Source organism: Euwallacea similis, chromosome 16, assembly GCF_039881205.1.
Source record: "Euwallacea similis isolate ESF13 chromosome 16, ESF131.1, whole genome shotgun sequence".
In the NCBI taxonomy this organism is placed as follows: Eukaryota; Metazoa; Arthropoda; class Insecta; order Coleoptera; family Curculionidae; genus Euwallacea; species Euwallacea similis.
This window is the reverse complement of record NC_089624.1, coordinates 1,851,883-1,876,394: the sequence shown is the minus strand read 5'-3', so window position 1 is coordinate 1,876,394 and position 24,512 is coordinate 1,851,883. Positions and strand designations below refer to the sequence as shown.

The 24,512-nt window shown below is 32.0% G+C and overlaps 5 protein-coding genes across 9 annotated transcripts; 3 read left to right on the top strand and 2 right to left on the bottom strand.

Annotated features, from left to right (window-relative positions):
* Positions 1-2,464: 2,464 nt before the first annotated feature.
* On the top strand, positions 2,465-4,715 carry LOC136414001 (uncharacterized). Its single transcript, XM_066397782.1, has 2 exons — positions 2,465-2,838; positions 3,028-4,715. The coding sequence occupies exons 1-2, from the start codon at positions 2,519-2,521 to the stop codon at positions 3,080-3,082; spliced, it is 375 nt and encodes a 124-aa protein (XP_066253879.1). The 5' UTR covers positions 2,465-2,518; the 3' UTR covers positions 3,083-4,715.
* A 2,720-nt stretch (positions 4,716-7,435) lies between these two features.
* On the top strand, positions 7,436-9,884 carry LOC136413983 (tigger transposable element-derived protein 4-like). Of its 2 annotated transcripts, XR_010752507.1 has the most exons (3): positions 7,436-8,457; positions 8,520-9,292; positions 9,355-9,884. XR_010752507.1 is itself a non-coding variant. In XM_066397757.1 (2 exons), the coding sequence occupies exon 2, from the start codon at positions 8,530-8,532 to the stop codon at positions 8,956-8,958; it is 429 nt and encodes a 142-aa protein (XP_066253854.1). In that variant the 5' UTR covers positions 7,436-8,457; positions 8,520-8,529; the 3' UTR covers positions 8,959-9,884. The 2 variants fall into 2 exon arrangements, 1 of the variants encoding a protein (XP_066253854.1); XM_066397757.1 differs by having other exon boundaries at positions 8,520-9,884.
* On the bottom strand, positions 9,807-12,759 carry LOC136413980 (reticulon-4-interacting protein 1 homolog, mitochondrial-like). The gene is made up of 7 exons (XM_066397754.1): positions 12,499-12,759; positions 11,917-11,997; positions 11,728-11,849; positions 11,072-11,269; positions 10,768-10,880; positions 10,253-10,517; positions 9,807-10,195 (listed from the first exon to the last, which is right to left on the bottom strand). Exons 1-7 carry the CDS (start codon positions 12,695-12,697, stop codon positions 10,088-10,090), a joined length of 1,086 nt encoding a protein of 361 aa, XP_066253851.1. The 5' UTR covers positions 12,698-12,759; the 3' UTR covers positions 9,807-10,087.
* A 173-nt stretch (positions 12,760-12,932) lies between these two features.
* Positions 12,933-14,467, top strand: LOC136413981 (protein lifeguard 4-like). 2 transcript variants are annotated; one of them, XM_066397756.1, is made up of 5 exons: positions 12,933-13,062; positions 13,273-13,526; positions 13,633-13,738; positions 13,810-13,961; positions 14,021-14,467. In XM_066397756.1, exons 2-5 carry the CDS (start codon positions 13,285-13,287, stop codon positions 14,271-14,273), a joined length of 753 nt encoding a protein of 250 aa, XP_066253853.1. In that variant the 5' UTR covers positions 12,933-13,062; positions 13,273-13,284; the 3' UTR covers positions 14,274-14,467. The 2 variants fall into 2 exon arrangements, with proteins under 2 accessions (XP_066253853.1, XP_066253852.1); XM_066397755.1 differs by lacking the exon at positions 12,933-13,062 and having other exon boundaries at positions 13,191-13,526.
* Positions 14,468-14,765: 298 nt separating this feature from the next.
* On the bottom strand, positions 14,766-24,214 carry subdued (anoctamin 1). Of its 3 annotated transcripts, XM_066397875.1 has the most exons (20): positions 24,083-24,214; positions 23,697-23,825; positions 23,291-23,524; positions 21,658-21,894; positions 21,163-21,319; positions 21,041-21,109; positions 20,845-20,910; positions 20,018-20,181; positions 19,792-19,960; positions 19,512-19,744; positions 19,298-19,458; positions 18,719-18,951; positions 18,406-18,570; positions 18,146-18,349; positions 17,570-17,698; positions 17,243-17,363; positions 16,716-16,921; positions 15,580-15,752; positions 15,178-15,428; positions 14,766-15,057 (listed from the first exon to the last, which is right to left on the bottom strand). In XM_066397875.1, exons 2-20 carry the CDS (start codon positions 23,810-23,812, stop codon positions 14,876-14,878), a joined length of 3,270 nt encoding a protein of 1,089 aa, XP_066253972.1. In that variant the 5' UTR covers positions 23,813-23,825; positions 24,083-24,214; the 3' UTR covers positions 14,766-14,875. The 3 variants fall into 3 exon arrangements, with proteins under 3 accessions (XP_066253972.1, XP_066253973.1, XP_066253974.1); XM_066397876.1 differs by lacking the exon at positions 20,845-20,910; XM_066397877.1 differs by lacking the exons at positions 23,291-23,524; positions 23,697-23,825; positions 24,083-24,214 and having other exon boundaries at positions 14,767-15,057; positions 21,658-21,892.
* Between the last annotated feature and the right edge of the window lie 298 nt (positions 24,215-24,512).

Genomic DNA, 24,512 nt, shown 5'->3' with positions numbered 1-24,512 from the left:
AAACGATACAGCTCCTTTTCCTACAATTCCGGGGAACTCTACCTCGTTTAACAGTTTATTATGTTTCTTTACTTCGACATGAGAAAAAAGCCAACAACTGGTCAACAAAATTGTCAACTAGTTTAACATTTGAATTTAGACCATAATTTTTAGTATCGTTCTGATGTTTATACAGTCCAGTGATACAGTACTGGAAATCAGAAGTACAGAAATTATCACCGGTACCGATTTGAAATAAAGTTTTCTTGTTTACGCTATTCACATTTAACATTGAAACAGGATGTACATTTTTATATTCAGCTCTAATCACATCTTGAGAATATTCTAAAAACATTTGTTTACTCATATTGTTATTTATTTATGTAAAGATATTTTAAATATTATTTTTTAAGAGATATTTAAATTTCTTAAAAAATGGTGAAGCGTCTTTGAATCTATTTAGTTAATTCTTTTCTAAAACTTTCCAATGTTTCTGTTTTTCCGATTGTCTTCCCTTTCTGAATTAATACCATTTTAATATCTTTACTAATTTCTGCTGGTTCCTTTTTATTCTTATTGTATTCGTTTAAGATTAATGTCTTCATTTTTCCATAATTTTTTATTCCTTGTTCAATATCATTGAACTCTTCATCAGTGATTTTTCCGTCTCTAATTGCCTTATAGAATTTTTTTCTATTGAATCAAGTTTACTTTTTGCCAACAACCCAATTGCAGCATGCTTATTAATTTTTTTCGTTATTATTCCACTAGAACTTCACAAAACTACCATAAATGTTGTTAATCCAACAGAAATTGGTACACTGAATGGAATTAGAATTGGAATTGCAAAAGATGCAATCATAACTTTTGAAAGTGTAATTACACATTCTATACCAAAAGTTCCTGCCGATATTTTACGATATTTTTTTTCATACGATCTCTATCCTTTCTTTCGCCATCAAGGTACTGGTATTGATTCATATTGTAATTGGTAGAGTTGAATTCCGGAAATAGAATTTTTGAGTAAAGATTTTGATGAAATGATTCACAATACAAAATATTTGTTCGAATGGTGCCGAAGCTGTAATGTCATTTAATTAATTTTCATTCATGATATTTTATTTAATAAAATATTTTTTTCTCAAAATTTTGTTGGTTGTAACTCGTAATTATAAAACGAACCAATAATTTTTTCATTATCTAAGTCTTTAGTTTTATATGTGGTAGAATTAGTGTGCTGGACTTTAATAATAACAAATATTTCTTTCCACCACGGCTTCCTTCGGTTTCCGTGCCCAAAGAAGAAGCTAAGGAATTGCACAACCGAGTTCGTAAAAATTTTCCTACACGAAAAATTATAACGTTAGGAATTAACGATGTTTGAGCCACTGATCTAGTAATAATGGTTAATTATAAAAAGAAAACGATAAGTTTAAATATATACTCAATATGATTGACATATTTTCCAAGTTTGCATGGTTTGAACCTTTAAAGAAGAAAAGTGGTGTAAAAGTTACTAAAGCTTTCGAAAGAATTATAAACGCAGCGATGCGTGTAAATCATAAACCGCCAAATCTGCTTCATACAGATAAAGGATTAGAGTTTGAAAACGCAACTTTTAAAACAATGTTAAAAAAATACAATATTAAAATTAATTCTGAACAAAAATTAGAAATTTACGAACTAGTCGAGTACGAAAAGTGTTCTATAACAGAAATAGGACATAAGTATAACACTTCTAGAGCGAATGTGTTACGAATTTATTATCAAATTAAACCGTTATATGAATACATGATGAATAAACATGGACTAAAAGATCCTGTAACTAAGTTGAAAGAGGAACTTGAAAACGTTACTACTCAAATGCAACAAATGCGTATTAATACTAATATGGATGCTTCGCATTCTAGGAGGTCGGTACGACCTCGTACTCAAGGGCAAACACAATGTGATTATAATGATACTGTAATTCACAATAACAAAGAGACAACGAAAAGTGAACAAAGTGAGCAATTGAGGCAATTGAAACAGTCAGATAATAATCATCAATCTGCGAAACATGAATCTCAATTGTGTAATGCAATAACAGAAAATGAACAGGCACCTGACAAATTTATATCCAATTTAAATGATAAATATAAAAATGGTAATTTAACCAAAAAACAAGTTGAGGAAATAATTATAAATTTAAAAACCAAACCATAAATGTGCTCCTATGTAACTAAACATCAGATATGTACAATAAAAGGGAGATTGAAAAATTTTAAATGCTGTATTCTTAATTAATTTACCTATAAAGATGTGATTTTTAAAAGAGATTAATCTTTTAAAAATAAAATTTATATTAAATCCATACAAATTTTACAAATTTAAACAGCGATCGCCATCTGTGAAAGAAGGTATTAAGCTCTCTTGCGGAGATCGCGGGAAACATTAATGTAATATTGTTTTCTGTTTTCTGCTTATTCTCTATTGAATTGAAGGTTAAGTTTTTATTTATTTCTTATCATCTAAAAAATTATCACTTTAACATATAAGAATGAATACACATCGAAAGAAGTTTAGAATGAATATGGCGGCCAGAAATTATCAAGTGCTGATAAAATATCAACATCGTGTCGAATATGAGGGAAGAATAACCACCACGAATGGAGAAAGAGGTATTGAAGTGAAAATAACACCTGGAAGGGATGGACATGGCTCTACGCACATACCTATACAGGATATTGATGATGTTGTTGATGTTAACCTAACTACTATTAAGATAGAGCTAAGTATCCCAATAGATGCATATTATATGATAAAATTTGGGTGCAGTGATTCGAAGAATAACTTTCGGCGCAGCATCAGAGCTGACAGGTAAAATATGTACTATGAGATTATAACTATTGTATAAGATACAAAACAGTTACCATTTTTGTAAGCCCTCAGAAAAAATTACCTATCTTTTTGGTACCAGCCTTCTGTATCTTGAACGGTTATTCTTTCTGAGGAAAACTGTATATTAAAATTCAAATTCTTTTGTACAAACTGTTACTTATTTTTCAGCAACAATGATTCGGGAGTATCGTCCGGGGAACCAAGCCCACTTGCTCAAGAATAACAATGAACTGCATTCCAATCAATACTACACATACATATACAGGGTGTCCCGAAAATCAATGTTAAAAATAGTATCACAAGATTATTTAGGTCAAAACATTAAGATTTAGGTCACAAGTTATTTGAAAAAAGTTTCTCACTTAGATGCTATTGGCGGTCAAAGTTCTTGAAAAAAAAAACATACTTTTTGTCATATCGCGAGAATGCTTCAATGGATTTTAATGAATCCCATTGTGCATTTATTCACTAATACAGGAATTATTTTCATGTAACATTTATGTCTTCGCAGTGTGAAAGTGGTAAATTCGTAGCCATCTTCGTACAAAAATTATCAAAACTTTTCATTGGGTAACTGCATCGAATCGTTTTCTTTTCTAATGATACATTAGCCCTTTCCCCATTTTTTTATCCCTTGGAAATTTCTCGTATGCTTAATATTTCACGTCGAAAAAAATTATTTTCTTTTCTCATACAGAACACGAACTTGCCATTCCTTCATAATTATCGACGCTTGTCAATGTGAACGCTGACGTCACTTATGGAAAATGTTATAAAAATGAATCAAAATTTTTTGACGTTTCTTTTGGGTCACTTTCAACATCTGCTATGATTTTTTTAATTATTGAATTATTCATATTTATCGTTTTTTATAGTTCATTAAAATTATTTTTTATGAATTCAGCCTCTTGATTAATTATTATGACATTTTCCATAAGTGACGTCAGCGTTCATATCGACAAGCGTCGATAATTATTGAAAGAGTGGCAAGTTGGTGTTCTGTATGGGAAAAAAAAATTTTTTTCGACGTGAAATGTTAACCGTACGAGAAATTTCCAATTGATAGAAAAGTTGGAGAAAGGGCTAATGTATCATCAGAAAAAAAAACGATACGATGCAACTACCCAATGAAAAGTTCTGATAATTTTTGTACAAAGATGGCTACGAATTTACCACTGCGAAGACACGAATATTACATGAAAATAATCCCTGTAGTAATGAATAAATGCACAATGGGCTTCATTAAAATCCATTGCAGCATTCTCAAGATATAGCAAAAAGTATGTTTTTTTTTAAGAATTTTGACCGCCAATAACATCTAAACGAGAAACTTTTTTCAAATAACTTTTGACCTAAATCTTAATGTTTTGACCTAAATAATCTCGTTATACCATTTTTGACATTGATTTTCGGGACACCCTGTATATGTGTTAGAATAGTTCGTCTGGATCGTATCGTCTGGCGATAACATACATAAGTGGATGCTGATGCGTGGCATCTGGACTAGGATATGCAGAGGGATGTTTCAGACACTTGTTTTACGTTAGTGAAACAACAAAGTCGATTTTTTAAAAGCGAATTAATAATTGTTAAAATTAGTGCATAATTTATTGTCAGTTTATATTGTCTATTATTTATTACTGTACAAATTAATCATATTTTGTTCTTATGTTCAACGAAATGGCAGGATAGTAAAAACATTATAATCAGTTGATTATTGAAATATCTGAATCAATTCTTAATAAATCTATCGTTCCTTACTTAAATTAAATAAACAATTGTTAATATCAAAGTGGAATTTAAATAACTACTAACACATATGTATATGGTATACTGTACATTGTATTTGAACTCCAATAAAGGATTTTATTTAATTTGAAGGTTTTAATCAACATAAAACATTTTTTCTATATATGAATAAGCTGTCAACTTATTAGACATTATCGATTCTAAAAACAGTCACATGTTTGCTACTAGTGCTCATGTTGTTTACAAATGCAAAAAAAACAAAACAATGAAGTGTTTGATGTTTTAATATTTTCAATATAAATACAATTAAGTCATAAAAGACCGAACAAAGCCGAGACAGCTAAAGGGGACCCTTTTTCTGTCCCTGCTATTTAAAATACATTGTACAAGTGGTGATCAAAATCCACGTCGGTGGACAGCATTTTGTGGCACCAATTTGAAAAGCACGTAAACGAAGATACACGAAGGAAAACTGTCCCGGCATCCAAGGTCGAATCGAGTTTGCAAAATGAAATTTATTTATAAGTTTTCGATTTCAATTGTGAATCGCAGAATAAAAACGGAACGTTTTTTCTCGTGTGTTTTCGCAGGATTTCGAAGAAATCGTTGAGCTATGCTCAACCAAGTTCCCGCTTGGCGTGAATCGTTACATTCAGTTGCCTACATTAGAGAAACGATTTTCTAATAAAAAGATGCACCTAAACGTCTTCCTCCAACTCGTCATATGTTGTGCAAAATAACTTTTTTGGGGAAATAAAACAAAATTTCGAAATAAATTTCTGTAATTTTCCCCAGGTAGGTATCTGGGGATTTGAGAAGGTTTTTGATGCCTTTGCTTAAAAGTTTTTCCAACGGTTTGGGTGAGACGAAAATATTAGTGCGGTGTGTTTTTGACGCTGATTGGGGACTAGGTAGGTACCTGGGGTAAAGGGGAAAATGGGGTGGGAATAGGTGCCAAATGGGATATTTTCGGGTGTGGGGTATAACAGCCCACCTAGTAGTAATATCGATTCCTGCAAACTCGATTCAGATTCAGATCGATGAAGAATGAGGATGAGAAAATTGAAAGTTTCCTTTTGGACCAAGGATGAACATGAAATGCGAAAACCGGGCAAACAGTGAACAGGGCGCACCACTGGCGTGCAGCCAGATAATAATATATCAAAATAAAATTTTGATTTTGGACAGATTGGTGACTGAATATTTTAAGTAACCATGAGCGCATTTTAAGCTTTAAAAATAGCAGTTTCAACAATCTCAATTCGTGTTAAAATCTTAAGACCTCTAAAAAGATGCTTTTGAATTATGCTCAGATCAAAAAAGACCAAAAAATGGACATGATGTCAGTAACTATATACATATATCACATCAATGCGACCGCGTCTGTTTGGTTTTAAGTGGTTTATGAAACAAAAATCCCCATTGATCAGAAACAGCTGCCAACCTTCCCAAACATTGGCCATGGAAGTATGGAGGCCATCGCATTTAAATTCAAGCATTAATAACGAATCGCAAAAAATTGTTATCATTCAAAGTACAACAACAAGTAACAATATTACTTCAAAAATTTCCCACAACCGTCGATAATCATCTTCAAGTTGATTTTCTACTGCAACCCCTTATTGAGTAAAGAAATTCCAAAACAAATCGCTTTATTAAACATGTCTCTGGATTTAGCAAAATCTAATAATACTCAACTGAAGCCTGTTATTTTGAAAATAAATACCTTGGAAGACATTCAGAAGACTGATAATTGTTTGACCAACAGCATCATGCTGTACTTGGAAGATTATGCTGAAATTAACAAAATTGAAGAAACTCTGAAGATCAAATTTCAAGAAATAAGACTCAAGGCAAATAGAAGTAGGAGGAGGGCTACGAAAAAACATGAGGAATTTCGCAGTGATAAGATTTCCAGTTTTCTCGATCTTGTAGCAGTGGCGGTGGTGAAGAATCATACAAACCTTAAGAAAATCTGTCAGAGAAAGTTTGACACGATTTGGAAAATGATGAACTCTAATAAGTGTAAAGGGGTACTGCTGGAGCAATGCCATGAAGCTTTAAGGGACTTAAACAAAAAGAGGAAGCTGTTGAGAGTTATTGAGAATGAAAATATCACGCAAGAAATGGTGGCTAAATTGTATTAGGATGTGGACATATTCCTGAAGGAGAAATACTTATACGAGACTATTAATATGGAGTTCTTTGAGTGTGTTTCACAATGATCCATGGCAGATATTTCAAATAAGTTTAATTGAATTATATGCAGACAAGTATTACAGTGTAGAATTCAAGTCACTTTAATATGTATGTATGTTCTTTAGTAATGTAAGTTGTTTCTGGATAACTTGGTGGAGGTCACTTTTCTTAGAATTTACAATAAGTACGGGTGAAAAATTAAAAAGAGCGAAATGAAATGAAAGCATGATGCGGTAGAAGATAAATCTTAAATTCCGTTTTGTTAGATTTTACAATGAAAAATTTCGAACAAAGCTCTTCCAGAATATTTAATTTTTTGTACATTCAATTTAAAGATTCTTCTGACCATCTTGGTGAACCTTTTTTAACCTCGAACTACATAACGGACAATGGACTTTATTGTATTTAAATTTCTAAACTCCATTAAAACAAAAGAAATTAGATACATATAGAAACTTAAAATTCATCATAACAAAACAAAATATTATTTCCTTAGCTACGTCAGTCCGTTTTTAAATAATATAAATCATTTATTCCAGATAGTAGACCTTGAGTTTTTAAATTGTTTATTACTTGTTCTGTGTGCCGTTCTGACAAAATTCAAATTTCATCCTCGATATCCGAAAGAAATTGCGCTTAGAAAGTCAAACTAGTACAATCACCCGACCCGTCTTATTGCATAGTTTGTGCTATTAACTTTAATGTGACCGCTTGTACTACTCTATAGAAGGTTAATTTTTGGTCGTGTAAATAAAAATACAGTCGAACCTCCATAACTCGAACCTCTATAACTCGAAATTTACTATTGTCCCCTGTACGTTTTGTCTAATTTCCATGTATTTTAATTTCTTTAACTCGAATTTCCCTAACTAGAAACTCTCTGTAACTCGAAGCCTAGCAATCGAGCAATAAACGTGATGTGGTCGTTAACGTTCAATGATAGTTCATCGAATTTCGCTTTAACAGAAGGTAATACTGGCTTTTGGGTATCTACCGATTTATTTGTGATTTTAGTTAATACGTATGTTATGCCAACGTCCACACATCTCGGTAGATATAGAAAAAGCTGAATAGGATATTCGCCATTGATTATGTACCCGGATATTATATATTTTTTCTTGATAACGAATCGGCTCTCTAAAAAGAGGCAGAACTGATTCAGTTTCCTTTGTGAACAGACATCTCATTTTTGTCGTTAGTTTTTAATTTATTAAATTTAAAAGCCTATGTTCAACATACAGTTAACTCGTATACGTGCCATTTAGTGTCGGGAAAATGTCGCCGCCGCGGAAACTTAAAAATCTAACGATTGAAAAAAAAATAGAAATTTAAAAAAAAGTGGAAAGTGGAATTCAAAAAAAATATTGATAAAGAGTATGAAATACCGCAAAGTACGTTGTCTACTATTATTAAAAATAAATCGTCCATTTTACAATTTGGTGCCGAAATTAAAGACCAAGCTAGTTTCAAGCGAAATAGGCCTAGAAAAACTGTTAATACTGCTTTAGTAAAATGGTTTGAAGCCGGTAGAAAACAGAATTTACCCATATCAGGCCCAGTTTTACAACAAAAAGCTTTAAATTTTGCACAACAATTAGGAGATAAAAGTTTTAAAGCAAGTTCAAGATGGCTTGAAAAATTTAAAAAAAGGTAAGTTATACCTCTATAGGTTCATTTTTGTTTAATGTTTATGTACTTTTTTTAAATTTTAGATATGGTATAATGCAGAAAAAGATTTGCGGTGAAAGTGCAGCTATTGATGAAGCGCATTGTAATACCTGGATCCAAGAAACTTTGCCAGCTCTTTTAGCTCTATATGCTGAGAAAGACGTCTTTAACGCAAACGAAACTGGATTATTTTTTAAATGCTTACCAGATAAAACGTTGTCCTTCAAAAACGAAAAGTGTTATGGAGGCAAACTAAGTAAGGAAAGGGTTACCTGTTTGCTAGCCGCAAATATGACTGGTACTGAGAAATTAAAAATTGTATTAATAAGGAAAAGTGCCAAACCACGATGTTTTCGAGGTGTGACAAGCTTACCACTTACCTATAAAAGTAGCATGGATGACTGCCGATCTGTTCGAATCGTGGCTTTTGAAATTGGACACAAATTTTTTACATCAAAACTGAAAAGTTTCACTAATTATTGATAACTGTCCGGCGCATCCTCAGCTAAATCACAAATTAAGAGCCATCAAGTTAACTTTCTTTCCACCGAACATGACTTCCAAATTACAGCCTCTCGATCAAGGCATCATAAATTGTTTCAAGCTCCATTATAGACAGAGGATTTTGAAAAAAATTTTGGACAGTTTTGAAAGTCATTCTTCCATTCCTAAGATTGATCTTCTCGATTGCATTACTATTGTGGCCAACGTGTAGAATGTGAATGTCACCCAGACAACAATTCACAATTGTTTTAGAAAAGCTGGTTTTAGCATTCACAACTTTTATGACCAAGAGGATGAAATTCCATTAGCACAAGTAAGGGAAAAAATAATCCAGGAACAACAAATGACTTCGAATATTAAAGATATGTTTAATAGATGTGTAGAATTATGCAACGTAGATCACCTGACATCCATGGATGAGTTTATAAATGTTAATGACAATCTATTACTAGCGAGATTGCTACAGATGAAGAAATTGTGGCTAGTATTAGTAACCAGGCTGAGCATCAAGAAATATCCGATGAAAGCGACAGTGATGATATTCCCAGGAAAAAACCTTCCCTTCACGAAATGTCAAATGCATTTGAAACACTCCAACTTTTTTTTAACATGAATGAAAACACGACAGACGATATATTTCTTTTACTTGATAAACTAAAGAAATTTTATGAGTTAGATTGTGAGAAGAACACAGTACATCAAAAGTTAATAACCGATTACTTTAAAAAGTGATCACATAACGTATAATAACATACATATGTATAGATTTACATGTTTTATTTAGTACAATATGTAATATATTTTTTTTAATTAAATATTTGTATGTGTAATGCAATAAATATTATTTATTTTATTATCCACTCTTTTCTCTTTAATTCGAAATCTCTTAAGTTGAAGTTATTTTGCGGTCCCTTAAAATTCGAGTTATGGAGATTCGACTGTATTTGCAAATGAATGATTTTATTATTAAATATATGTTACAAAATTAATTTTTTTCGTTCAAGTAATATTTCTAATTCCGAACAAGAGGGAGAGTGGATTTTTGAAACCTACAAGTTATTAAAATTATCACAAAACTGTATCGCTTACGAACGATGACAAAATAAGCTTAACACTCAGCCAAGACAATTTTGCCTCTGGCATGGCCTTTTTGAAGAGTCTCCATAGCTAACGGCAAGTCCTTGAAACCAAATTGCTGTTGAATAATTGGCCGTATCTAAACATAAATTGCCAAGCTTAAAAATTCAACTACTACTAATTTCATAACTCTCACTTTTCCTTGACATATCAATTCGTGAATAAATTTAAATCCACTATTTGAAGGAAGTACGTAGCCCCATCGAACAGTTTTCCCCGAGCATATCCGAGAAGCATTCGCAGCTACCAAATTTCCAGCGCTTTTTATTAATCCTCCGACTAAACCATCTTTATCGTTATTCACTAACAAGGGTGAATTCAATGTGACATATGACTCGTATTGCCAACTGTTGGGGATGTTATCAATTCCGACTTTGGCAGCATCCAGTATGATGTTGTATCTTCAAGGAGAACATTAACTTAAAGCAATTGTAAATTAACACTAGTTCCCCATATTTCAATAACTGAAAACTTCTAATAATAGATAATTCAAAGAACTGTAATATAAGCTTACATAATATAAACTGAACCTGAGCTGATCTCAAAACATATTACCCTCACCTTTGATACCATTTTTATCTCTGCTCCTAGCTTGTAGTAACAAAAAAAGAAAAACAAAGAACTAAAAGAAAACAATATCCCATCACTTACTTTCCTTCTAATTGCACGTTTTTTTCGAAATCAGGGTCTCCTCTATCAAATATAACATCGGGATTAAGTGAAGTTACCAATGGAATGGCATCTTTTGAACATGTAGTGTAAACCTAAATGAAAATTTATAATTATGTGAAATTTTCTTTCAATTGAGTGTCTGGATACCATAGAGACTATTGTTTACAATACCTTCATTGATTAAAGACTTTAAAATCGAGTCCAGGAGCTATACTATATTTAAGTTTTAATATCTCCTTCAGATTTTGAGAAATTCAGCATGAAATTTTAATAAAATACCTACCACACATCCCTGCGATTTCAATAGTTGGATGGCTGCAGTTCCTACACCACCAGACCCACCTAGCACTAAAACCCTCAAGCCTTTATTTGGTCTGTTGATCATATTTGCAAAAATGAATAGTCCACTCCAGGCAGTCATTGTTGCATATGCAACTGCGGCACTCTCTGCGTAATTCAAATTCTTTGGTTTAGATAGCACCTGGAACAAAATCATACTGTGGGTAATGAATAAGTACTCATCAGTTTATTGTCTCTATGTATACCATACAGTGTACAGGGTGTCCCAAATCCGTTTAAATGATAAAACACTAAATAAATATCATCGACCCTGTGCGTATTAGAAAATAGTATTAAACAAAAAACCAGTAGTTGTGAAAACTACCTTCAGTAAAAATTTATTTATAGTCAATTTTCTATTATCATCATCATATAATCAATTAAGTAATTTACTGATATTTTAAAAAGTTTATGCACTCTTTGTGGCTAAAAATAAAACAAACTGTTCATTCACTGGAGGCAAACAGCGATTTATTATTTAATTAAGTAGGGATGATGAATTAGATTAATTTGAAATCATTAATGATTTCTATCAGTTATTTCCACTAGATCTTGTATTGTATGTACGTATAGGGAACTCCCTGGGTTAATGATGCTTACACAGTGTTTTGAAGCAATAACAGCTTTGGTAAATGACCCTTGTTTGTAAGGTGGTAGAAATCCATACACTTCATCTCCAATGTTGAGTTCCTTGACTTCATGCCCTTTCCCAATTACAGTTCCTAAATCAATATACTTATTTATTTGAACTTGCCCAGAAAATTAAAATTTTAGAAAATAATTATGTACCTGAAAAATCTCTGCCTAAAATTAGAGGAAATTCAACTTCAAAGTTCCTTAACATTTGAAATGAAGTCCTACCATAGCCACCTAAAATTGAAATGAAATTTTTTAGGGATAAAGGAATTTTTAGAGAATCTTAAATGGACTGCTCGATTTGAGCAGGGTAAGGTGGAGTTATTCCATAACTGTCTGTGACTGCTTCAACATCTATAAAATATGAAAGCAAACTGTTTACTGCTTTGTTAGCATGTGCTATAAAAAATATGTCCACTATAGTTATTTCTAAAAGGACAAGAGTTACAAAACTGGTTACGCAGAAAAAATTTTTTGGAGACTTAATATGCTGTAACTGGGGTTGTCAAATTGCTTTTGGTATCTGAGATTCTACAAAAAATATAAAATGAATCATAATCTTAATTGCAAACATATCAAAGAATTAACAATTTGATTAAAAAAAGTTTAATATATTTATTTCTTTGTTAGCTTCTTCCTCACAAGTAGAGGAAGACAATAAATACAAGGGTAACTTTTCAGTCACTTCCTGTCATCTCATATAAATAGCATTAATGGTATCAATTAGCCACCTACCTAACATAAATGAGTCTATTGGATTCAGCGATGCTGCCTTCACTTGCACGAGGACATCATCTGGGTCAGTTATAATGGGAATTCGAGTGTCCATAAGCTGTAGTTCTTTTAGATCTCCATATGAATGTATAGTCCACGATAATACCTTTCGTATATCCTTTGGTTTAGTTGCTTGTTGGCTTATCCTCCGCAGAATCATTCTATTTGATTTGTTTTGAAAGATGAGAATTTGACCCAAATGTGAATTTGGAAGTTTTGGAGAACAATTGTTATAATTTTTTTTTTTATATTTTCAATTTTGGTTAGGTTATGTTTATTGTTTTTAAATACGTTAATAGCATTTAGCATACTTTGGAGCGCTATCTGTCGGAAGGCCGTAGTAGTCAGAAACAAGAAATTCGTCATCGGATGATTGATTGATCAAGTTAGTTCTGTCAAAAAAAGCAATAAAAAAATACGTGACGTATCCAAGAAGGGAAAAATGTCCCAGAGTTAAAGTAATTTTTTATTACGTTAATTTTTTTAAGCTAATCTGTTTAATCCTGTTGCAGATTGTAGTTGAAGGTAAAGTTTATAAGTTTGCAAAATAAGGGAAATTTCCTATTATTATTTGGGACCTTGTTTATCACCACATCACTACATTACGTTTGTTTACAGTGCTTTCCTGAGCACTAAAATAATTGAACAATTTTCACTTTCCATATTGTTTAAGCTTTAAAAACGTACATTAGGTGTTCTTGGCCCTAATACCTTAGGTTCACCTAACCCATCCAGTTTCAGCAGGAAATGTCTCAAAGTGTACCTTTGATACTTACTGAAGATGTGGAGCAAGGAGGGAAAAAATATGATGAAAATGGAATTGAAAACGATTTTGCTTACAGAAATAATGTAGCTCAGGCAACGAAAATCATCCGATTGGCTTTCCTTCGGAAGGTCTATGGCCTTCTTACTATGCAAATCTTCTTTACTGTGATTATTGCTGCTATTTTCATGTTCACCCCACCTATCAAAGGATTTGTTCAAACTAAGTAAGTAATTTGTAATTCCTTGGTTGTGTGAGATTAGAAGCGTTTAACATGATAGTTATTTTACACCATACAGCTTCAATTACAAAAAATCTTTCATTGTTTTCAGTGATTGGATGATGATGCTCAGCTTCTTTGCTAGTATAATTCTCCTAATTGCCCTGCACATAAAAAGAAAGGAATCCCCAGCCAATTTTATTTTATTGACTGCTTTTGTAAGTTCTTAACTATATCTACACATGTATATATATGCATTATTAACTATTTAAATTCCCTTCAATTTTAGACACTAGTCCAGGCATACACAATAGGAGTAATTGTAACCTTTTACTCCAAAACTATAGTTTTGGAGGCTCTGGTATTGACTCTACTTGTATTGGGAGGTCTCACACTATATACTTTTCAAGTCAAACATGATTTTTCAGCAATGCATTCTGCGTAAGAATTTAATCAATTTTTATTGAGTAGGGAGGATGTTGATGATTTCTTTTTTGCAGTCTATTTGCAGGATTGATTATCCTGATCATAGGGGGATTCTTGCAGATTTTGATTCAATCTCCCATTTTTGAATTGTTAATAGGGTTTGGGGGAGCGTTCTTGTTCTGCCTCTTTATTATTTATGACACCAAAATGATTATGGAAACTCTTTCCCCAGAAGAATATATATTGGCCACCATTAATTTGTACATGGACATTATCAATTTATTCTTGTATATTTTGAGAATCTTGCAGGCCTTAAATAGGCAGTAATGTGTATTGATAATTATTGTGAGCAGGAGTTATGTAGATCAATTTTATTGTGCTCACAAAATAATAATTGCACTTATTATTGTGATATATTCAGATTTTTTGTGTATGATAATATATTTTTGACGTATGAAAAGCGCCAATTTACGGAAATCGTTTGTTTTTGTGAATATAATAAACATAATTTGTTCATTAGACTATGGAATATGTTTTTCTTATACTAGACCTGGGCATATAGCTGAACTGCAGGTCATAGCTCTTTAGCCATGACTCACCTATGGCAGATCTGATTAAGGGGCGTTGAAAGATCTATATAAATCTAGATCGTTAACTACTAAGATTGAGATGAGCACTGAATCTTTAAATTGAGGTTCATTCAAAAATATATTCTTAACTTTCAACAACCATAGAAACATTTATCAATTTTTTAATCAATATTCACTATAAACTATTATAGTAAACATTTTTGTTTATAAACACAACTTCTCTATGCTTAATCAAAACTAAATCAAGCTGAAACGCATAAATTCCAGAATTGAATATAGGATAACGTTGACTAGATTAAAGGATAAAAAGGAACATGAAATTGTGATGAGTATTAATAATTATACTGAGCACGGAGTATTTGATTCATCGTCATTACCGTCGTCCATTTGACCATCGTGGTTTAGCAAATCCAATTTTCTCTGCGAAAGTGATTTGCTGATTACTCTGTCCCACTGTTCGGGAGTAGATGGCGCTTCATTGATATTTCGCAACTTCTCGATCGATTTTACGCTTGTTTCTTCTGAAAATGAAAAAACCTTTATATTAATAGCTTAATGCCTCAAAAGAAAAAACGAGACTAAAATCAGAAAAAGCTTTAAAAATATGGACAAAATTGCCACTTCTCCCTTTTTTCACTTACGTAAGTTGCTTTTCGCACGTAAAGCCTCCTGTTTAATGATAATTTCGTTGGTAATAAAGGCCTCTCGTCTGATTCTGTCTCGCAGTTCTCCAGGCATGTCTGGAATGCCCCATTTAACTATGATCATAACCAGCACCACAAGGTTTTCGAAAACGACCACAAAAATTAGTCTCGCCGCCAATATGTGCCAGTAGAGAGAAGTGGGTTCGTATTTATCTGAGTTCCAAGGTGGATTCCGATAATCTGGATATCTGTAATAGTTAAATAAGTACCATAAACGGAAGGTTTATGCAAACTTCACTAGAAATTGTTTTCTGACTTGATAGTTATTTATGCGTAAATCAGTGAAAGATTACGTCCACGGCCGAAGCTTGAGTTAAAACAATCATTATAAAAACATACCTACAAAGTTGTTCCACTGATCCGTTTCTAAGCTTCGAGTGATCTTCAAAGTCGGAAGTATTAAAATAAGACAGAGAATTATTTAAATATCCCTCAAGTGATCCCTCTTGGCTCAGAGATATTCTATATACTAGACGTGGAATAAAATCTGATGTAAAGGCTATAATGAAACCCTGGAAAATAAGAAAATTCAGGACGACATTCAGGAGTAACATTGAAGTATGGATACAAATTGAGAAGAGATATAGTATTTCTTTCATCTAAAATACATGCGTCAATTAGGAAAAAACTCGATTAAGTTTTTTGGCACTAAAGTGATGTTTTCCAAATTGACCCTTACAGTCTGTTTTGTAGGTTCAAGTATTACAAATTTGAAAGTTAAAATAATGAATCCGACAACAATATTCCTACGCTTATCCCAAGGTGTCAAATGGCTTTAGTTCAAGCTTGACCTATAAAACTGACCGTTAGTAAACTCTGGGCAGGGTCAAAGCTAAAGTGAATCAAGTCCATTTTTGACGTTAGTTGTGTGAAAATAATAACGATATTTTTGAACTTAGAAAAAATAGCTTTCATAATTTCAGTTCATAGTTTGAATGAAAATTTATAAAATTAAAAAATAACAGTATTCTGGAAGTGGTGCTAAAATTCAATCAATGGCCTTAAATCAAAATTCTACTTCATTATAACATATTTACAACGGACAATATGTCAAGCTTTTATAAGCTAAAGCTACAAACAAGAGTAGACGCATAAAATAAGTATAGAAGCAACATAAATGACGTTACAGATTACGTTTTCTGTTAAGAGATTTTAATAAAATAAAGCGTTTTTCGCGGGAGGAAAGTGAAATGTTTTCTTTGGTGTTTAATTTTTATATTTCCCTTCAATTCTTGTTCACGACCATTGGCATATCTTACTGAATTTAGGACACAACAATAAGATAGGAATTTGCCACCATTTCTCTTTTGTATATCTTAGTCTATGGTAGAAGAAAATAACTTGTAATCGTATTGCCCTGTAATACATTTGTCGTTGTACAAGTTTTTAACCAAAAGACTCATCCCACTTTAACTTTGAACCATTCACCTGTTAAATTCAAATAGGAATTTTCCGAGTGATAAGTAGTGGCTTACGTTCGTGACAACAGACAATTTTCCCACGGAATCCAATATTCTATACCACACCCCGATATCTCGAACTCTTTGCGATACTGGTCTTCTGTACATTGTTAGCAATTTTTTAGCATCTAGTCGCATTTCTAAAATATTGTTAAGAAGCGCGAAAAATGGTGCCAAAGGAAACGCTGCTACAAATATGGTCACAAATCCATATTGCAATACTGTAAAAATAATAGTTTCAATGGGTTTTTGTATGTAATATTTGTTGAAAAACTGAGAACAAATATTGAAGAGCAGTTAATGCTCTGTCAATTATAGGAAATGTGGGGAATCTAAAGATAATTAAACTAAATTAATTGTTCAAAGTGTTCATGCGGGAGTGAGATTAAAGAAATTGCGAGAGAAGTTCGTAAACTTAGAGATAAAATTTCTGAATAATTGTCATTTTGAGCGACTATTATGTTAAGTGAACGCTCACAAACAAAATATAAACATTTATAGTGTCCCATGAAGTAGAACCTAAACCTCCAAATATTACTTACCCATTTCTAAATATTCAGGAAATAAGCTTCTCGGACCCCACTCAACTAACTTAAAGTCTTTTTCCCATTGTGGTCGAGATCCTTTACATGATAATTGTTCTTTTGAAATACCAGTTTTTACCTAAAAATTAAGCCAAGTAAACGATTTAATATCGTATATTAAAGTCCACCGTCGAATCACGAAATGCATCAAGCTTTGCAAAAGAGTTATACTTATCATTAATAAAAATTCAATTATTTTAGTAATGCAGTGAAAGAATGTACTAAGAAACAAATATCAAGTTTCTTTATTGATATATCGAGTTCTACCTTAGCATCAGAGCGTACCTTTAACGTGTTCAACCACTTGAAAAACAATGGAAACATCATCTCAAGGACTGTATTCATGGCTTGTTTTCCAACCATTATGACTGCCAGTTGTATGCATAATTCGAGAAGGCACCCACCTGGTCCACACTAAGGGCAATAACATTTTACAATATAAAGTGGTCGAATTTTTATAACAGGACGTTTATAATAAACTCCATTTTAAAGAAAATTGTCAGTATACACTTATATACACAATGTATTTGGAAATACAAGGCGTAGTCAGGTTTAACCATTTGATCCGTTTAGTAGCGCAAACTTACATCGTCAAAATTTTAAGTAAAAAATCTCAAAAGCTCTTAGAATCACGGGTAGCATTTTATAAAATAAATGAAATTTCCTGTACTGTAAATAAATGTTCTTCCTGTGTGGTTTCCTGTATCTCGAAAACTAAGCATTTGTATATATAAGTTTATATTGGCATTTTATTTGCAAAAGCGTTGTTCTTCAATCATTTGAAATTATTTTTTTAACTAAAGGAAAAAACTGGAGCCTGATGTAGTAAGGAACAATTTTATGTACAGTAAGTACACTTACTTCTTCTTGCCTATAACCGAGTATCCGATTATATCCCTTAGGAGACCCAATAAATTTTCCCTTAAAGAAGGCAATATAAAAAATAGAAGCATAGTAATTCACAAATTGAAGAAGGTATATTTTTAAAGTGAGCGAGTCGTCAAATTCGGTTTGAGTTCGTAATAATTCGAATTCTGTCAGGTATTGGGCAACACATGTATATATCTAAAAACGTACCATTAATGAGGATTTGATTTATAATTATTTAACGTATTGCTTACTTGATTAAATATAACGATTGCTACTAGATTAATCGATGCAGCAGTCACAGTAGTAAACAATATAGCAGAGCTGTTGTCCATTTTATCAGAATAGACTTTTAAAGCAATTAGAATTGACATTCTGTATAGGACTACTGCAAGCACAGTGGCGAATGCCATGCAAACCTAGAAAACATGTGAGACTTCTAGAAAATTTATCAAATTATAGTACCTATATGAGGAACTATTACCCTAAATATTATGAGTTAACTATGAAGACGAAATTACAACTTCAACTATTAGACTCATGAGAACAAAATCATTCAATACTTACCAACAACAAAACACACGAAAAACTAAATATAGTCATGGGAACTTTTATTTTCCAAAAGGGCACATGAGGTTCCATGGTATTCGTAATCACATTCACCGATTTACGTTTAACATGCGCCAATCTAGCTAAGTACTGCGGCCTGGGATGTTCTTCCTGAACGTCAAATCCAGTTAAATCCCAGCGATGAGTTATTTCAGCTGAGTAGCGTTTCCACATTTCCAGAAAAGTAGTTGCTAAAATTCGATAATGGTTTAAGCATTATTACACTATTAGTTTAGCAGTCGATTGAAAAATTAGTAGAATGAGTCCCTGCATTAGGGCCAAATTATTATTGTGTCGTCAATTTCACTCGCAAAAATTTATTTCAACGGAAATGTTGGCTTGAGTTAGAGCGTAGGTATTGGTCAGAATCTTTGTTTCCATGAACACGAGCTTGATATTAAAGTTAACAGTTCATAACGTTCATAATTTGGCCTTAAATTGTTGTAAAAATATTTTACTGGTTTCATAATTATTTTATCTATTTTAAATCTTTAAATTATATTTCTGTACGAAAAAACTCTGTTTACCTGAACTTACCCCATAACGACATAAAGACAGCATAAAACACAGTGGTAGAATTATCAAATAAATAAGTTATTCTAGAGTGAACACACGTTTCGTTGAGATTCCAATAATCGCACCAAACATCACACAATGGACACATTTTATGCTCCAAATTCAAGTGACAAATATCATTACTACAATAAAACTTCTTCAATATCAATTTCAGCTTTTCCTCATTATCCGTTACCTTGGTTTATTCTGGTACATAGTGGATAAAGAGTAAATAAAACAGGCAAGACCAACAATAGCGGGAGCAATTAATATGTGGGTATAATACCCCAACCAGGCAAAATAAAGCGCTATTTTAACCCCGAAATATTCCTTTACACAGTCTAATGGTTGATATCTGTACCATTTCTTCAGTGAAGCCCATTCAGTGTATAGGAGATTGCGAACTGTGCCTTCTGCTGTTAAATCACCCTAAAAAATTCCTGGAGTAAACTTTGCACATAAGTAAAATAACTCACGTCATGTAAAGAGTATGCCGCTTCGTATACATTTTCATCTATTAGTCTTTCAATGCCAAAGGCAAAATCGTTCTTAAAATTATCGCTAAACCTCTTTCGATCTAGAATGAACTGAATTATGCGAGAGTGAATTGCTGGCGTGAAGAAACAAGACGATTCGGTATCAAATCTAAAAAGAATGTTTTTTCTTATTTAATATCCAGACAAATTGCAGGTACGAACTTACAGGTATTCTCTATCTCTACTATAAATGGCAGTAAACCGTTGTTCAGCCTTTTCAGGAATTTTTTCCTTATCTACAAAAATCCATTCCTTTATTTTCTTCCACCGGTCATTTACTTCCTCTAAAAGGAAATTCGTTCTACGAGATACTTGTCTGAGTGCTGGTATCTATGAAATTTTAATTTTCTAAACTACTTTATTAGTTGGAAATGTTAGGGATTAGTACTGTAAACCATGATATTGCTGTTAGTATGGCAAACTTTTGTGACGGTTAGAATGTGTAAAATAAATGAAGAGGTATGAATATATGGTAAACGGTAAGTGAAAAGTGCAGAGAAATCTAGCTTTAACGCTCTCATATTACTAAGCCCTACTTAGAGAAATAAGTTTTATAAGAAATTGAAAAAATAAAAGCCTGTTTGTAAAAAAACAAACGTGACGCCATATTTGTCAATATAAAAAGGAATATATTTTATACCAAAAACAGGCCTAAATGAATTGGGTACTTTGAATTCGCCTATATCAAAAACATTGTTCCCAGTCGTTTAAAAACAAAATGCAAGAAAAACACCCTGTACATCTAAAACTTTACATTTTTATGAAGCCTTCTCTTCAATCAAACAGAAAAAACAAGCATTTAAACACAATCCCCGATGAAAAGAAAAACTGACAATTAGAGCAATCGAATGCATTGCTTCTTGAGCTGCAAACAATATAACGGCCACTTATTCTTGGTTTAATTATGATAATTGTGTGTGTGAGACAATCTTAGATCGGTCAGCAGTCATAACTTAAGTATAAGCGATGCATCCGAAGTCGTGCTAAAAATACCTTTTGAGTTAAGTAGGAACTACCAAAATTATTCTGTCTGTATTCTTGGGGTAATTTACATAGGTCCTAAGAATAAATAAAATATGTTTAGTCTAGTGTGTAAAGTGCAGTATAAATTTAAATGTAAATGCATTAAAAAATAGAACAGAAAATAAATTAATTAAGCACAACACTATGAGAGAAAAATTTGCCTTACCTCTTTCATGGGCATTCTTAATTTTAAAATTTCACTGTATCTTCTCAGTACTTCCCTAGGAGCATGGATCTATAGAAACAGATATGAAATTTCTCATGTGCTTTCAATTATTTCAAAATTACTTTTATAAAATATAGCTTATGATTCTCTACAGGTTCATATTCCAGCTCTAAACCTTCTTGTATCAGATTCTTTTCAAAGATGCGCCGCATTTCTTGAGCAGAAAGTGAACATGCATCTTCACTTGAGGAATCCCAAACCAAAACAAAATCTATAGACCTGCAGGCAAGAAACAGTTACCCGTAATAAATTATTCGGATGGGATTATTCATTAAATGCATAGAAAATTAAATGGAAGAATGGCTTGTAAGCGATTATTAATTTGTAATTACTGAACTTTTAGTAAATAAACAAAAATGACTGGGAACATCGCTAATTTGTGCAAACTTTCGTGAATATCTGTCATTGACACAACTATTGGTGCGTTTCATAATGCTGCCAAGTTGCACTTGTAACACAAATCTCCTGCAAAATTAGAATTGTAACGGCACAAAATTTCTATTTGTTCAAATTTTGTACTGTTTATTGAAACAGCGCCATTTAACTTTTTTTCATACCTTTTGCCATCATTGAAGAATATAGTCGGTCTTGGACACTTTTTTGTATCAGATTCACAGCACCTATTCAAAGAAGGATTGTGGTTTTGACTAGGATGGATATGATTGTGCATTTTGAAGGATTTTTTTGCTTCTTCAATTGGGGGTTCTGATATTGAAGTAGCATTATTTGAATTTTGATTCATTACGATGTCTGGATTTAAATTCAAGTTTCCAGTTTCAGTGTGTAGGAAATCTCTGAAAATTAATAGAAAATAGTATTTTAGCTCAAAATCTCTGTAAATTTACTTATAAATAATTAACTACTTTAAATAAAAAAAAGGAAATATTCAAACAACAAAATTTTGCGAATTTTAAATTACTCCCTTCTTAACATTCTATGGTTACCATATTCAAAATACAATTATATTAATTGGGAACGAGTAAGAAATAAAGAAATAAAAATTTAACACACAGTGAATATTTTCTTAACTGCGCTTTTTACAATGCATTAGAGGACACTCACTAAAAGACACTACTATCCAACTTCGGGCTCTTTTCATTACTTTCTAGCAAAATACACATTACATTCCCTTGCTACTAATAATTTGTAATAATAAAATGATTCTATCTGTGTCTCATTGGTAGGCACGCACGTAAAAGAGTTATAATACACCTATGACAATGAAAATCGATATTTTCAATGTAATTACCATGTGTGTTCGTCTTTGAAATCGATTATAAAGAAACGACAGAAAGTGTTCGATCCCATTTAATAATAATTACATTTACAACAGAGTTTTATACGGTGTTAAAAATAAATCTGGACTATCATTACAACTGATATAATTTAATAAAATTTCGAGGATTGTTTTATGTATACATACCAAATGTGATGAAAAAATCGTACCTATCGTCGTGTCTAAAATATTGTACCTATGCAAGTTATTAATATTTCTGAAGTGTAGTTTGACTATATGCGAAAATATGCTAAAATGAAGAATTATTTGACAAAAATCACAAATGTCATCAGTATGAAGTTGATTTAAAGAAAACATTTAAGTAAACTGTCGCCACAAAATGGATAAAGTGCTTGGCACTGAATATCCCTATTATCAGGAATTATACGACAGAATTAAAAGCCATTTGAGATACGAAGCCCATTAACCCCCATAAACTACACTTAATTAGACATTTATTACTTTTTCGTAAAGAGGAAGACCACACAAGTTTCTTATTAGCATCTTTTTCCTACCTTCTTGGTGAAAGGGAGAAAATGATGATGAGTAAAGAAAAAATTATCGTTGGCCTATTTTTTATGAAGGCATTAATTTTTATTTTAAAAATTTGAAATCTGTTAACAATCTGTAACTAAAATGTAGCTTTAGCTTAATAGTATTATTAGTATTATCAATCACCAATGATAAAAATAAGAAATATGGAATAACCAAGAAGTATTTAATATACATTTTTCTCAGAAATGCTGTCAACAAGGATATTTTTTTAATTTTTGCTTTACTAACAATATACTTAAAATTATCTCTCTGAATATTGTCACATAAAAAATGAAGAATATTTATTAAAGATGATGGAATTAAAACCAAGAAATTGGAAATTAATTTTCTTCTTTTATAGTATGTTTGCTGATTCTTACCTGTTTGTATCCATATCCTGATCCAAATTTTCAGCGCTCTTATACAAATTTATAACAGACATTGCAGCAATGTCATTATCAGGATTTTTACTATAACAACCACAATCAAAGCCTGGATTTTCAAATCTCAATGCCTTCTTAGCACCATCTTCACTTTTACCCAAAAGTTCACTTATTTTTGGCATGTCCAGTGGATTGGGGACAGTATTCCATTTGAAATTTTTTTTTTTTCTTCTAAAATGTTAGATTAGGGTTGGAAAACAATGTAATTTTGTTTCTAAGGCCTTAATCACAAATCTACCAAAAACTTGTATAGGTACTCTTGAGAGTGTGCTTTTAACTTGACAATCAATTTGTTCATGCTTTATATTACTAACTGATGATGGAATGTAAAAATGAAACTTACTTTTGGAGTAATTTAAGAGTGGCATCAACTTCAGGAGTGGAGGCACTTCGCAACAATGGATACCTATCGCTAAATATGCGGCGATCATATTTCTTTGATGTTTCTGCATTAGACATCGAGATAGTGCTTCTAATTACGTAAAAAAAATATAATAAAGTATAATTTGTGCCACCCCAAAACTGGATTAAGGAATATTTTTTGACTTTAAATTTATAATTGAATAAATATGTAGAAGTTCTGTTGACATTTTTACGAGTTGTGGAAAAGAATGCAAATACTTGAAATAAACAGCTATGTAAGTGGGAAATTCTATTTTTAAAAGTTCAAAAATCACTGTCTCTTTTCTCATAAATTGTCGCTAATTTTGTTTGGTGACTAGCTCTTACCTAGAGATTTTTGTTCAAGGTAAAAGGAACTGTGGCGTGTGGAACAGAAAAATACCTTTTTAAGAAAATTAACTTCACTATTTATTCACTAACTTTTATACAGTAAAAATTATATTTACATTTTTTTAAATTTGGAAAATCTATCTAACCTGTAAAAGTTACAGCAACAACTGACAGCTGAACAGTAAACCGGCTATAAGTAGATTTGCCGCACACATTCCAGAGCTGGAAGTAGCACTTTACGATTCGCAAGTCAAAGTGGCACGTATAAAAATATTTTGTGTGGATTTAACACACATGCATTTGTAGGAAATTTCTACCTATTCTACCTAACATGTGTGTAATTCGATTATGAGTTTTATTAGATATTATTTGATAATGTAGACTTGTTCGAGTCTTGACAGATTACACACTCACACTATGATTTATA